General features: G+C 48.6%; 1 protein-coding gene across 1 annotated transcript; it reads left to right on the forward strand.

Annotated features, from left to right (window-relative positions):
• Positions 1 to 457: 457 nt before the first annotated feature.
• Positions 458 to 13,699, forward strand: LOC127194184 (uncharacterized). The gene is made up of 6 exons (XM_051151508.1): positions 458 to 591; positions 1,797 to 1,894; positions 2,826 to 3,654; positions 10,105 to 10,249; positions 10,667 to 10,715; positions 12,677 to 13,699. Exons 1-6 carry the CDS (start codon positions 491 to 493, stop codon positions 13,519 to 13,521), a joined length of 2,067 nt encoding a protein of 688 aa, XP_051007465.1. The 5' UTR covers positions 458 to 490; the 3' UTR covers positions 13,522 to 13,699.
• The last annotated feature ends 1,711 nt before the right edge of the window (positions 13,700 to 15,410 follow it).

Below are 15,410 nucleotides of genomic sequence, written 5' to 3' on the forward strand. Positions count from 1 at the left end.
TTCTTTGTTTACTCTGGTAGTGGACATAGGACCCAGGACCTTGTGTATTCTCGGCAAATGCTTGACCAATGAGTTCAACCCCCCAAGCCTCTGGTGTTTTGTTTTGTTTTTGAGACAGGATCTTCTTAAGTACCCTAGGATAGCCTTAAATTTGCCATCCTCCTGTCTCAGCCTGGAGATTATTTTATAGTAAGAGAAATCCTTAAATATAAAAAAGAACAGAGGAATAGCAGTAACGAATTCTAGAATAGAGCCAGACCTCAGGGTCCTAGATCTCTCTACCCTTCCTTGGCTATGACAACATGCTCCATGCTACTAACCCTGCTGGACACACAGAATCCCTTAGTCACTGAGGTCTAGTGACCGGTTCCATAGGGGAAATGCTAAGACCACAACTGAATGGAAAATGCTTCTGTCTCTTTAAGCCATCATCTGGCCTTTCTCTCAGTTTCCTGATCTCTAAGACCCAGGCAGCCCAGCCACTTCCTTTATGCTCAGCCCTGGGCACAAAGAGGCTTCTGCACTCACAAGTGAAGCAAGGCAGGAGGCCTGGGCTTCTCTGGGCCACTTCAGAATCTGTCCCCAGGAAAGGTGAGCCTGAGCCTGTGAGCTGGGGTGGAGAGGGGGGGGCTCGGCAGTGAGACCCAAGTCTCTGCTGCTTACACACCCAAATTTGACAAAGCACTATGCCGGTCTGTATCATGCATGTGGCACAGGCAAGAGCAGGCTTCCAGAAGTGCGGGGCGGGGGGGCGACGTATGGGTTTCAACCTGACAAGTTGGGAAGAGGTCCTGGGCGTGCGCACATTCTTGATGAACAACACTTATTGTGTCCCACACTTCTTTCACGTGGTAAGAGAAAGCCATCCTAGATCTCCTCTCAGGAGCAAAGCACGGTTTACAAGGCACCACGCCTCAGGATGCGCATTCGCCAAAGGCAAAAGATACTTCTGTGTCCCTGTCAACAGTACTTTCAAGGCCACAAGCAACTTGCCAGGTCTGCACCCTCAGAAGTCTCTTCTGACTGCCTGTAGGAGGGGGCTCTAGCTGACCTCAGAGGAGTGGAATTTGGTCATCAAGCCCTGTGCTCACCTGTCATTTAAACTTTGGCTTCCTGATTCAAGTCTGTCCCACTCCAACTACAGGGTCCTTTATGTCTACAATGAAGGGCTCAAAAACCCAGCAATTTTCAAATTCTGGGTGTGGATTAACCTCATGAGAAATATCCCATTTGCTGTCTGAGAACCACTGAGGATGGGTCTAAGAAATGTGCTGTTGAGGGGGACACCTAACTATTTCCCAAATCAAGACTGGAGGCAAGGAACTAGAGGATTCTTAGGCTCTCATAGGCATATAGAACTGCAGAGAGTTTCTGCTCCCAGATAATAAAAACCATTTATCACCCAAAATTTCACTCAGTGTTTGCTTTTCTCTTTTCAATAGTTATTGAAAAGAAGGCCTCCCCCCTGAACTCAACATGGAGTCCCTGCACAGGCTTTCACATTTCCCTCCAGGACAAGCTCCTCAGCTCCCACAGAAGCCTTGTTCGTAGCTCTCAGTCTTGGGGTTGCTTCTTCATTTCTCATCTGTGTCATTTACAGGCGTTTACTGATGATTTCTGCACAAAACAGTGACATGGGACCACACAGTGAGCAGCAGTGGTCCACTGTGGTGGACACTTGCTTGTAACTGAAGCACACTCCCACATGCTCAGCTCCTTGCAGACAGAAGCCTGGCTTTGTAACCCGGTGCTTGCTCTTTAGACTTTGCTTGACATTGTGGCTGAGTTTTGCCCAGTTGCAGGAATGAACACGTGAATGAGGAAACCAAACTTGAGAGACTTCCGAGAAGCATGGTGGGAAGGAGGATGGCAAGAGATGAGGAAAGCACCCATGGTAAGAGCCCTTCTCAGGAATGTATCCTGGCTGCTCTGTGAGCTCAGGGTAAGAAAGGGGGCGGAGCCTCCTCAGGTCAGGAAGGCCCTGGGATGAAACTGCAGGACCTGGGTCCTGCATTTGGCTGTGTCTCTGACCCTGCCCTGCTGGGAGAAGCTCAGAGCTGTGACCAGCCTGTCACTCACTGGTTCCCACACCATGAATGAAGGCTCCTAAACATACTCTGGTCTTCACAATAATGCCACAGGATGGGAGATCAGGACTAGAGTGAGCTTCCCTCAACAGATTCCCAGTGTTAGGAGGATAGAGCATTAGCTGGGTATTCAGTATTTGGGGCCAGGGAGCTGACTCAGTGGGTAAAGGCACAAGCTGCCAAGTATTATCTGAAAAGGAGGTATTCTCTCTAGGGAGCTGGCATAAGACAAGAGAGGTGAAAGAGGGAAGGAACAAACTCTCTTCCAACTCTATCAACACGGAGAAAGCCCACATTAGCTCCGTTTTTGAGATGTGGCCTAGATAGAGAGCTTTCTGTGGGGGACACAAGGAGCACGTGGTGGGCTGAGATTCAGCCCGTCTGGGATTGAAGGGCTCCTCTCTGCTAGATGGCTGCCATCTCAGGGGAACATGAGGGTCAAATCAGCACCAGGTTGGCCAGGTGTAGAGGACACAGACCCTGGGAACTCCAGGAATTATAAGGAGCATGTGCAACGCAGCAGCAGGAGCATCTGCAGGTGCACAGGGAATCCAAAGGCAGAAAGGAGAGATGGGGAGGAGCCTGAGCTTAGGGAGCCCAAAGCAGATGGGAGCATCAGGCTTCCAAGGGGAACAGGCAATGTGGGTCCTTCCCTGTTATGCTGAAGGCTAGACCGCAAACAGAGTTCCAGGGGAATGTCCATGTCTCTACCTCACTGTTGCCACATCTGGTCCGCAGGCTCAGAGGAGGACATGCGGGCCACACAGAAACCCCAGCTGAGGCTCATCCTGGTGGGCAGGACCGGGACTGGCAAGAGTGCCACTGGCAACAGCATCCTAGGTCAGAAGTGCTTCCTGTCCAGGCTGGGGGCAGTGCCTATCACCAGAGCCTGTGCCTTAGCCAGCAGGAGGTGGGACCGCTGGCACGTGGAGGTGGTGGACACCCCAGACATCTTCAGCTCTGAGGCCCTGCGAAGCGACCCCGCCTGCGTGGAGACAGCCCGCTGCTTCGTGATGTCAGCGCCTGGGCCACATGCTCTGCTCCTGGTCACCCAGCTGGGTCGCTTCACCTTACAGGACAGCCAGGCACTGGCTGCAGTGAAGCAGTTGTTTGGGGAACAGGTGATGGCGTGGACCATCGTGGTGTTCACGCGCAAGGAGGACCTGGACGGAGACTCTTTGCAGGATTATGTGCACTGCACGGACAACAGCGAGTTGAGGGAGCTGGTGGCTAAGTGCGGGGGCCGCGTGATAGCCCTCAACAACCGTGCCACAGGCCAGGAGCAGGAGGCACAGGCTGAGCAGCTGCTGGTCATGGTGGCCAGCCTGGTGAGGGAGCGCAGAGGCATGCACTACTCCAATGACCTGTATGAACTGGCGCAGGCCATGCAGGGCAGTGACCCCCAGGACCAACTCTCCAAAGTGGCAGAGAAGGTGGCTGTACGCAGGAGGATGCTAGCTAGGCTGTGGAAATGGCAGAAATACTACAGAACGTTCTGGAGAAAGGGCTTGACTATCTTCCTGGGTGTGGCCCTCCTGATCTCCCTTTGGTTCTACAGAAAGATCCTGCATTGGGGATCAGAATAACAAATAAAGATGGTCTAAGAAGATGTTACAAGTAGTAAGGAAATCTGTTAAAAACGGAATACTTAGAACTCTGCTCAGCGCTTTAGTGCAGTGTGGGACAAAGGCTCTGAGGTGCTCAGTCTCAGCTTTGCTATATGCATTCAGCGTTTTAAAAATATATTGTTCTGACTAAAGCTTTCTTTAGACATTTCCATCGTCCCTGTGCGCCATTCTTCCCTTAAAATAGTGAAACACACCTGGGAGCTTGTAAAAGGGGAACACAGAAATCGCAGCACAGAGAGAACAACCACTTTATTGTCTTTTTAAGCAATGTTTTGGTTTATTCTTTGAGAATTTCATATAATATATTTTGATTATGTTTTCTCACTTTTCCTCCCAAGCCATCCCCACCTCTCTACTCTCAGAACCTCTTGTTCTTTATTTGTCTTAACAAAGACATGACGTTGGGTTAGTTGGCCACATACTCCTGAGCATGAGGTCTGCCCTGGGGTGTGGTTGATGTACCCGGTGTCACGCCATTGAAGAAAATTCAGTTTCCTTCCCCTAGGAGCTACCATTTGTGAATAGCTTCAAGCTGGAGTGGGACTCTGTGGCCACTCTCCTTCGCAGGGAATTTTGTTGAGTTTGTTCTTGCTCAGGTGTTGTGCATCCACTGTGAGCTCATGTGTGCACCTGCCCTGTTGTGTCTGGAAAACAGTTTCATTGAAGTCATCCATCACTTTGGTTCTTACAGTCCTTCTGCCCTTTCTTCCAGAGATCTCTAAGGAGCTGGGCCAGCCAGGGATTTCCTTCCTGTGTTCAGACCAAAGCTCATGGTCAGGAAATTTGTGTCATTATTTATCAGTAATAATAATAGAAGACTTACCACCTACCTTCAGGAGACCATGTCCCATGACTTCTTCAGGCTTAATTTGTTACTCTGTTAAAAATGGACATTTAGTTTAGAAGATATCAAAGATCCCCCTCTCTAACTTTATAAGTTAATTATTTATTCAGGTTACATCAGGATCTTAGCCCACTCCTGCCTCTCCTCCCAGCCCCACCCTCCCTCCATCTTCCCCCATCAACCCTCCCTTAAAGAAACTGTGGTACATTTACAAATTGGAATGCTATTAGCTATTAAAATCAAAGGAAATCATGAAATTGGCAAGCAAATGGATAGAAGTAGAAAAGATCATCCTGTGTGAGTTATCCCAAAGCCAGAAAGACACACATGGTATGTAAGTCAGTTATAAGTGGATTTTAGTCATAGCGTACAGGATACATTTACTCAATTCACAGACCCAAAGAAGGTGAGTAACAAGGAAGAGCCAAGGGAGGATGCTTAAGTCTCACTCAGAAGGGGAAACAGAGAGACAGCAGCAGTGGTTGAAAAGAGGAAACAAAGTAGCAGAGAGAGAGAACAGAGACAAAGGAGGGTGAAGATCTTACTTTCCTTCTCATTTTTTCTTTCTTTCTGTCTTTCCTTCTTTCTTAAGAATTGTTCCAAAGCTGGGCGTGGTGGCACACGCCTTTAATCCCAGCACTCGGGAGGCAGAGGCAGGTGGATTGCTCTGAGTTCGAGGCCAGCCTGGTCTACAAAGTGAGTCTAGGATGGCCAAGGCTACACAGAGAAACCCTGTCTGGAAAAAACAAACAAACAAACAAAAGAATTGTTCCAAGATAGGCTCCGTGGCACATGTCTGCCACTGAGAAGGCAGAGGCAGGAGGATGCAGTGTTCTTCTCCCAGGGCCCTTGGTTCAATTCTAGGGACTGGAATTGAGCTGTGGGGGTGGGGGTGTGGGGAGGATGCTGATGTGAACTCTGGCAGGTTTCTGGGAGATTCTGTCTTTGTCTGAAGAGTTAGTCTGACAGGATCCTGGCCTGTGGATTTCCTAGCCACTGTGGATCTGCCCTGGCAAACAACTCACACCAACTATCTGTCTACTAAGTTGAAAGGACTCGAAAATTTATTAGCTAAAGGTTGAATGAAAATAAAAACGAAACAAAAAAACCTCTGCAATGGAAGCAGAATCACCCCAGAATTCCTTCTCTTTTCCTTTGCTTTCTTAAAAATCAAAATCAAAACCAAACATTTGTTCTTCTTCCCCTTTGCTTTGAGATGTTTATCTCTTTAAAGCCTCTTCTCCTGCTGAGCAGGGCTCCTGCAGGCATCTCTTTGAAATGCAAACATCAGGCCCTGGCTCCCTTGAAGGAACAAGGGGTCTAATTTAGGTTAGAGGCTGATGCACAGCTCCTCTCCTCCTGTTACAGACCTTCCTCTTGCTCTGAGGACCTGGGAAGCTTGTCTGCCCCTGGATAAAGTCAACCACAGACACAGCTGGTCACTACTGAGTTTACTATAAAGAACAGTGACACTACCTCCCACTTCCTGTTCACTCTCTTAGTGTGTCACCTCCCTAGACCCCTTGAAACCCTAATGTTCATAAGCTAAGGCTATCAGAAAGCATCTTGGGGGAGTTCTCTGAGAGTTGCCCTGCATAAGCCAGCCCTGGGTTTTATGCTCATAGCTCCATATTTAACAGGTTCAATAAGGTAAAGAAATACTTCAGCCTGCTCCCAGCCCACCTGGGCATCCCATAGCTGAGAAACTCCACAGTGACCACCTAAAGCTCTGTCACAGAGTGAAGAAGGGTCAGCCAGCACCAGATCTTGTGTCTGAGCTCAGCTGTCCTTTGAGAGAGGGCAGTCCAGGCTGTCCAGGACCAGCAGTGTTTTCCCCCTCCCTGTTTAGGGGGCTTGGGGAAGTACAGATGCTCATCTTAGGTGCTGATGGGGGAATCTAAGGCTCCAGACTTTGCATTCACAAGAAGGCTTTCATGAACCCCTGGGAAGGGGCTGTACCCCATTTCCAGGCTTCTGGCTCCCAGAGCTGTGCGCTCAAACCTTCCTGAAGGAGAAATGAGTAAGACAGGGCAGCTTTCCACAGGAAGCAGCCACTCACTGAAGCCGTTTTGCTGCCTGAGGCGGATGTTTCCACCCACCCGAGGGGACACAGTCTGCAGGGCAGCGGTGTGTGCTGTATCACAGTGGGTTTGCTTCTTTTCCTGCCTCGGAACTCTAGATTCAGGGCCCTGCAAGCAGCTGTTCTGTGAGTTCTGTGTTCTGCTCAGCAGGCACAGGTCTTCCCCTGGCCTGCAAAGGACCCTGCTGGTGACTGGAGGCCAAGCCTCTCTGGCTTGGGTAAGGAGGACCCCACCACTGCGCTGACAGCCCCTTGAGGCCTTGGAGGACCACAGGAGCTGCTCAGCTCCTCTGTTGCTCTCAGGTGAGCTCTGGTACTTTGGGTTCCCTGCACAGTGAAGAGCAGTGAGTGAGGGCAGAGACACCATATGGTGGGACAGAGGCCTGAAATTTCCATGCCATCATCCCTAAGGCCCCTGGGGTTCCTTGGGCTTTCTGAAGGCCTCAGGAAACAAAAGCTGAACAAATGCTCTTTCCCAAAGCTCCCCCGCAGGGGGCGCAAACTTCATTTTACCCCAGACTCCTCAAAGCCCACCCAGGCTACACTCCCTGCCCTGGGACTCCAGTACCTGGACAGAAAGGGACACAGGAGGGGCAGATGGGTGGAGCGGGTACCACTGAAAATGTCTGTGTTGATTTTTAGTTGTATGAGGGAGTGCAGGCATGTACTGATGCCACAGGACACTTGTGGAGATCCGAGGACAAGTTTCTGAAGTCATTTTCTACACTTCTGCTTGGTGGAAATAGCTTCTTTCTTGTTTTGCCACACCCTGGGCTAGCTGGCCTGACAGCTTCTGGCCAGTTCTCCTCTCTCCACCAGCTGCCTCACTGTGTGTAATGCTGGGATTACAGGAGCAAGCCAGCATATCCTGCTGCTCAGGAGGGGTCTGGGCCTCAAAGTCAAGTTCAAGCTTGGGCTGCAGGTGCTTTGACCTGAGAGGCATAGTTGCCAGCCCAGTGCTTCAGAATAAGGAAGACAAGAAAGTCTCAGGAAGCAGCTTTCTCAGCTGTGTTCTCATTGCTTGCTAAAATGAACTGCTGTGGTAAGTCGGCTTGGCTGTTCAGCTGAGAATGGGCATTTGTGTTTCTGCTTCTGCCTCCTCCCTGAGGAGCACCTTCCTGCTGCCTTGTCAGCTGCCCACACACTGCCTGCCAGTCTCCCATGGCCTCCTCACACACATGGGGGGGGAGGGGATTAGCAGAGTTTTTCCCCTTGTAGAAGAAATCTATCTCCATTCCGCCTCCCCACAGTTGTGTGCTCTGCTGACCCAACAGCTACCATGTCTCTTCGGGTCTCTCACATGCCCCCTCCCCTCTTTTTCTAAGCTGTTGTCAGACTCTTCCCCTGTTTGCTCTGTGACACATTTTAGTGTCTCTGTCTCATGCCCCTGTCTCACCTATGAGCGTTTGGGTATTTGTTCATAGCTGCCAACTGATTCGTTCCTCAGGGGGACATATGTCCCCTGCAGTCTGCTCATTTCTCAGAAACTAATACAGAAACTTCCCTGCTAATGTTGCTGAGTTTGGTAATGAGAGCCAGGTTGTATACATGCAAATGACACTGAGACTCAAATTAGGTTCTAATTGAAATCCTTCAAAAGGGAGCCATGACTCCCCCATGCAGCCTTATCTGTGAGTAATTCTTTTCTTGGGGGGAGCAGGGGGATTTTGTCTTGTAAAACATGAACTTAGACATAGGAGTACAAGTCTCTGTGTTGGTTTTGGAGAGACCTCCAGCACCGAGGACCAGCTTGTGTCCTAAGCAGGGGACCAGCAGCATCATATGTGGGGTCACAGGAAGGGAGGCTTGTTGATTTGTTGTGGATGAGCGCCCCAACTCTCTGATGAGTAATAAATCCAAGAGAAGATACAGATAAAAGGAGCCATTTAGGGAGCTTTATCTGTAAGGCAAATATGTGGCCCAAGGCATTTAATGTTAATAGAAAGAAATTCCAGCAGCCTGTCAATAGCAACCCAGGGACTATGGACATGCAAGAAGACTGGAAAATCTGAGTGTCTGCACAGAGGATGGTCATGGTGGGGAAATTCAGCTTCATCTCCACCCACACTGTACCCTTCGCACTCGCATCTCGGGAAATTAGCAGATATAATGCTCGACAACTTGAAAATTCTTTATAAAAACCTGGATATAGCGACAGTAATAAGAACAGTGTGCAAGAAGTAGCCAGGAGAGGACTGCTCTTCTGGGGGTACAAGGGAAGGAGGAGAAAAGAGGGGGAGGGGAGGGAGGGGAGGCAAGGAGAGAGAGCAGAAGGAGGTGCACAGGCAGAGAAAGAAAGAGGAGGAAAAGGCAGAGGGAGAGAGAGAGGAGAGAGAGAGAGAGAGAGAGGAGAGAGAGAGAGAGAGAGAGAGAGAGAGAGAGAGAAAGAGATGCCTTAAGATTTTCTGACAATGTGAAAATAATTGCTGGTTTTCTATGGAGAGGTCAAAGCAAAGGCATTTTTCTTTGCAAAATAAAACAGTGAAGGACAAAAATAACCCAAGCACCATAAGCAGCGCACGTGCCATGGAGCATTTTCTGTGCTGTGGAGGCCCAGCCCTGTGTCTGCAAGGCGATGGAAACAGACTGCGTCATCTTGGAACACCTGTGGGATTTGGGGGTTTCCTGAGCTCCTGGGACAAGCAGGAGCTGACTGACCCACTCAGAGTGAACCCTGAGCACACCCAGCTAACAGAAACGTGTGCTCTGGATGAACTGTTCATCAGGAGCGCTGAGCAGTCCCTGGGAAGATTATTTTGCAGCATTCTTTGTTGTGAAAAGCAATGATTTCAGACCAGTTTAGATGTCTGTTTAAGAAAAAAGGCTAATATTTTTGCAAAAATGACCTTTATGTAAAAGCTTAACATGCAGAAACAGGACTGAAAATTGTCCAAAGATGTATGTGAAAATACATATGCAAATACTGTATGAAGGCCAGAATGAGCAAACAGCACAGAAGATTGAAAAAGAAAAAAAAAAAGCCACAAAGCCTTGAAACATATCTGTGATGGTTTAATTTTTAGTCAGGTTAGCACAACCACAGCAGAACAGCAAAACACTTGCAGTCATTGCAAATGACTTGTTTCCTTCTATGTTTTCTATGTGTATTTTTCCAAGTAAAAACATGTTTTGAAACTACAAATTTTAAGCCCTAGATGACTCCCATGAGCGGGAGCTCAGGCAGGTGCAGTTGGTGTCACAAGGTGGCCCTTCCTATTGCTCCCATTTGTGTCTCACCCAAAGCAGCGACACCACATCCCAGCACTTGAACAGAATGTTTACACCATGCCCATGCCACTGTCTGGCCAAGTGTACTGAAATACAGAAACCGTGGTTATTGGCCGACCAGGATCTCAGAGCCAAGCAGCGAAGATGCTTGACTTAATACCCAGTGGGAGTTTTATCATGTCCTGAATATTGACTCCTTCCACCCTGGTACCTCAGTCTCTTCCCTGCTCTTCCCAGATGTGGGGAGGCCACTTCCCCAGACCTCCTGTCCTCCCTCCTCTCAGGTCAGTCCTTGAAGGAGTGGCCATGCTCCATTTCATCCTCCCAAGGACAATGTGCTGAATTGCCTCTGTGCCCCTGGAGCAGTCTCCGGAAACCTATGGTACCTCAGTCTAATCACTGTTACTCACAGCAAGACAGTTATTGTCTCTACTGCTTCAGGGGTTTTGTTGTTTGTTGGTTGGTTGGTTGGTTGGTTGGTTGGTTGGTTGTGTAGTTCTTGTTCATAGACAAAGGCTTCCCACATTTTGAACTTTCAGCTTGGGGAGATGGTCAGTTCCTCTGCAGTAGAATCTGCTTTCTGATGAGTGAGGAAGAGCAATAGCAGCACCACACAGTGCTGAGATGACCGGCCTTGCTCCATCCAGCTTCTCAGAGAGGTTTGACTGTAAAGCACAGGTGGGAGCGCTGGCGATGGAAACAGCCATGCAAGGACAGTTATGCTCCGTTACCTGAGTCAGGTGCCTTTCCTGTGCCCACACGGACATGGCTTTAATTCCTCTCCTGTTTTTTGTTCTAGAAGAGAATGGAAGGCCTTCAGAAGAGCACATATGGAACTATAGTTGAAGGTAAGAAAACACCAAGGTCCTAAAGAGATTGAGGAGGGGAGGGAGTCACTGTTCCCCATCCCTCCCCTAAACAGACACAGACTCAGTTACCATTTGGGGACGAAAGGCCAATGATGTTTTTCCCCATGTATCCAACTCACTTGTGTCCAAGCAGCTGTGTTGTAATGTCCACATATGTGCACACACATGCACATGCATACATATGTACAGAGAACACACAGACAGACATATATGCTTACAAACACACATATGTACATATGCATGTGCACACACACACACACACACACACACACACTTCACTGTGACATTCTCCTTCATTCAATTTTGGGAACTTGACTCTAACACTCATTTAGACATTTAGAGTTAGGCAGCCTGGAACTAAATTGTGACAGTTTCTTTTCCTTCATCTCCTCAGCTGCAAAAAAAAAAAGAAAAAGAAAAAGAAAAAGAAAAATTATCCAAAACGATTATTTCCTACAAAACATCCCAGAAGACTAAAGGAAAGGGAAAACCCAACACAGAGTAAAGGGAATAATATGATAGTTCTTTATTTCTATGATACTGAAACAGTGATAGAAATGGGCATTCTACCACTGAGCTATAGCCCAGCTTCCCCGAAATGAGAGGACTGTAGCCTACAATGCACTTAGAATTCATTTGGACTCACAAGGCAGCCCCAGATCCTCATCCCGTAGATGCTGGAGATTTGAGTTCTTGGTCCATGGTGTCCTCCCAGCATGCCTTCTGTTCTGGGGCCTGGGCCATGCCAGGCCAAGCGTAAGATCTTTCCGGCATATCTGCTTTGTCTGCTTCTAAGTGTTGCTAACCATCTTCCCTTTCATCCTTCTCCAGCCACCTATTGTGGTGTCACCTCCCAGACTTTGACCTGATATTAACTGTCACCCCCCACACACACCTTAATTCAAGTGCCAGCTTTGCTTCCTAGACCATCCAGCTGTCTCTGAGTGTGAGTCTCTGCAGCTTTCCCACCTGAAATACCATGGGGGAAGCACATGCTGAGCATGTTCACACAGTCTGGAAAACTGTGGGTAAAGAGGTGACTCTGTTTTGTCATTCATGGCTTCTCATCTCTGCCTCCTTCTAAATTTGTACTTATTGCACAACAGTTTTCTAAGGAGGGGCCATGAGCATCTTCCATGGGAGAGCATGGGGAACTCTTCTTCAGAAATGGCCTGTTTGTCTTGGTCCTGATGGAGTACAGCCTCTTCTTCCTGTGCTACATCTACCCCTTGCTTGTGGCTCCCAACAGGGACTCTGTGAAAGCCAGGAACCACCTAAAATTATAAGCAAACTACTGTCACTACTTTTAAACTTTATTTTATTTTGGTTTCTTAATGCCTCTTCCTGCCTTCTTCACCAAAATTCCTTTCAACACACGAAAACCAGGTAGGGGACAAAGAAGATTAGTGGGGAGATGGCGCATAGATCTCTGGTTCTGCTAGTTAGGGTTGTTGGGTTCCTCGGGGCAAGTTCAATCTTCCTTTCAGGATATATCGGACTTCTTCTCATCGAACTCCAACAGCATCAACCAAGAGCATTTGGGGGCAGGGGTGGGTGGGTTGAGTACCAGCATTCTTTTTACCACGAGCCCCTATCTCCTTCTCTCCGGGCTCTGGTAGTTATTTCTTTTCCAGGATCCTTAGAATCAAACTATTTGCAGCTGGCAAAGAGCAACTCTCAGGGTCCACATGAGGCAAACAGTCTGCTGCTGTGGGCAATCATAATCAGCCCGATAGCCCATACCTGAGATTACAAAAAAAAACCATGTTCTATAACAGAATAGAATTTTTAAAGACACCAAAATTTCCACTACAGCATACAAATGGGAACATTGAAGGATGCCTATTTTCCTGGGAACAAGAACCATTGCTTTCATGAGATATTCACAAGAATCCATTCACTCAAATTCAGTAAAAACACAAACCTTTTCTTGTCCACAGGTGGAGAGAAAGCCTGCTCCCTGAGGATGCTCCTGGTGGGCAAATCTGGCTGTGGGAAAAGCGCCACAGGGAACAGCATCCTCTGCCGACCAGCATTTGAGTCCAGGCTCGGAGGCCAGTCAGTGACCAGGACCAGCCAGGCAGAGACTGGCACATGGAAGGGAAAGAGCTTCCTCGTGGTGGACACGCCCCCCATCTTTGAGTCCAGTGCCCAGAACCAAGACATGGACAAGGACATTGGAGACTGCTACCTGCTGTGTGCCCCGGGACCTCATGTGCTGCTGCTGGTCACCCAGCTGGGATGCTTCACAGCTCAGGACATTATGGCTGTGAGGAGGGTGAAGGAGGTCTTTGGGGCAGGAGTCATGAGGCACGTGATTGTCCTCTTCACCCGCAAAGAGGACCTGGTCGATGAGACCTTGGATGAGTTTGTGACCCACACTGACAACCACAGCCTGCGCAGTCTGGTCCAGGAGTGTGGGAGGAGGTACTGTGCCTTCAATAACAGGGCCTCTGGGGAGGAGCAGCAGGGGCAGCTGGCAGAGCTCATGGCTCTGGTGAGCAGGGTGGAACAGGAGTGTGAGGGCTCCTTCTACAGCAATGGCCTCTTCTTTTATGCTCAGGTGTTCCTGAGAGGTGGCTACAGTGAGCAGCAGGATCCATATGGCAGCTATCTGGTCAGGGTGAGGCAGGAGGCAGAGAAGCTGAAGCAGGCCCTGAGGGAGCAGGAGGGCAGCTGGTTGGCTAACCTGCTTTGCTCACTCAAGTTCTCCTTGTGCTGCTGCATTGCAGTGTTTGCTCTGACTGTGTTTTTCATTATTTACTTGTATAGTAAAGAGCACTGAGCCTTTTCAGGTGATTTCTGCCTCTGGCCTGGGTCTGTGTCAGAGCAGCTGAGTAGGGGCTTATGCATTGTTTTCAGGTGCCAATTTCAGTGCCCTGAGATCTGGTTCCCTCCCTCCCATGGCCATTGTTATGAATATTCAACCATCCCCTGTATCCTTGTGGTATAAGGAATGCTCTCCCAGTCACCCCTGGTGAGCTAAATAAAGTTGTCTACACCTGGGTATGGCAGAAGTGAGGAGTGGAGCTAAGATTTTCTGGCTTTGGGGATGGAAGGGTCATAGGAGAGAGGAGGGAGAGAAGAAGGGAGGGACCAGAGCCGCCATGGGGAAGACTGGAAAGAAGCCCAGGGCCAGTCAGTGTGGATGGAGGAGAACAGCCGAGATGAGCAGCATAAGCAGCTAGATATGAAATTATGGGTGGGAAGTAGCCCAGGCCCAGGTAAAATAAGGGTTATCTAAAATCTGCCGAGTGTCTATTGATTTGATAGCAAGTCAAATTCAACTGCTGCAATAATTATAGATTTTAACAATATACTTTATTATCCCACTTATATTTACTACAACAAAATACCATTAGGTAAATAAAGTATGAAAGAAAAATGAGTCCTCTTTGTTTAAGTCGTGAGATAAATGATAAGTCAAGTAGCTGCCATTGTAAAGGTCTGGGGGCTTGCAAATGGACGATGCATGGACTGAGCAGCAGTGGGTGTGTCCCATCTAGGGCCTCATTTGCTACAGAGGTGACACACACAAAGGAGAAACACACAAAGCTCAGAGCAGAATCTTACTTTAGTCCTAAGTACAGCCTGACCTCACTGAAGTGATAAATCAGAACTCTGCCATCTCTCCCCGCCCCTCCCCAAGAAAGACAAGAACCATGTGCATGAAGCAAAAGACTCTACAGGTGTAGAGGAGAATAGGGTCAAGAGGTCAGGACACGAGTGGGGAACTGAGTGAAGAGGTTACAAGATCAGAGTGGGTCTCACCCCAGAGAAAACAGGGTCAGCAGCCAACCAGCCCCGGAACCAGAAAGTCCAAGGTCAGAGCTAGGAAGGGCCAGAGGGTGGGTATCTTGGCCTTGTAAGATTATATAGTAGACATCATAGTGTCTGAATAGCACATGCAGGCTAAGGCCACTGTGATCAAGAGGCCATGGGTTCATAAAACCTGATGAGCATTGAATTCTGAGTTACATGGAATTTTCATGTATGAAGCTACAGTGTTCTTCTCCTGGATTAAAAAAAGTGAAGACGGATTGGACAACTGGTGCAAGGGATAAGATCACACACTGTTCATCTGGAGAACTGGAGTTTCATTCCAGCACCTACACCTGGTAGCTCACAACAGCCTGTAATCCCAGCTCTGGGGGATCACATGTCCTCTTCTGGCCTCTACCAGCGCTGCACTCAGGTGTACACACCCCCATCCGACACACATGTATATTCACAAGTAAAAACAAAATTAGTCTTTTTTTTCCTGTGAAAGTCAGGTTCTGTAGATGGTCTAGGGGGCAAAGTCAAACAGGTGTCCACATAAAATTCAAGCTCAGTGGCATAAATCTGTAACTCCACCATAGAGAGGAAGGGAGAGAGACAGGTGAACCCCAGAGGCTTTCTGGACAGCCAGTGAGGATGTAATGCCCAAGTCACGAAACTTCACAGAAGACCAGAGACCACTCAGATGCAATGTACACAGGGTGTTTTTTATTGACCTTGCTCCAGAGCAAGGACCATCCATTCCCCAGAGGCTGAGGAAGGTGGGCGGCCTTCACTCCTTAGAATACAAGGTTTTTAAAGACATAAACCTCAAGTGGAACTTTCCCAGCCTTGGCATCACATAATTGGGCAAGGAGCTTAGAGGAAGTTGGCCTTAATTGATAAGGTACAGGG

The sequence above is a fragment of the Acomys russatus genome, chromosome 10, assembly GCF_903995435.1.
Source record: "Acomys russatus chromosome 10, mAcoRus1.1, whole genome shotgun sequence".
NCBI classification, from domain to species: Eukaryota; Metazoa; Chordata; class Mammalia; order Rodentia; family Muridae; genus Acomys; species Acomys russatus.

What these genes read in the sequence shown, in the direction of transcription:
- LOC127194184 (XM_051151508.1), top strand. Translation starts at nt 491, where the DNA reads ATGCTCAGCCCTGGGCACAAAGAGGCTTCTGCACTCACAAGTGAAGCA. An exon ending in TGGTTCTACAGAAAGATCCT is followed by an intron (nt 3,655 to 10,104) that starts GCATTGGGGATC and finishes TGCTCTTCCCAG; the next exon opens with ATGTGGGGAGGCCACTTCCC. An exon ending in ATATGGAACTATAGTTGAAG is followed by an intron (nt 10,716 to 12,676) that starts GTAAGAAAACAC and finishes TCTTGTCCACAG; the next exon opens with GTGGAGAGAAAGCCTGCTCC.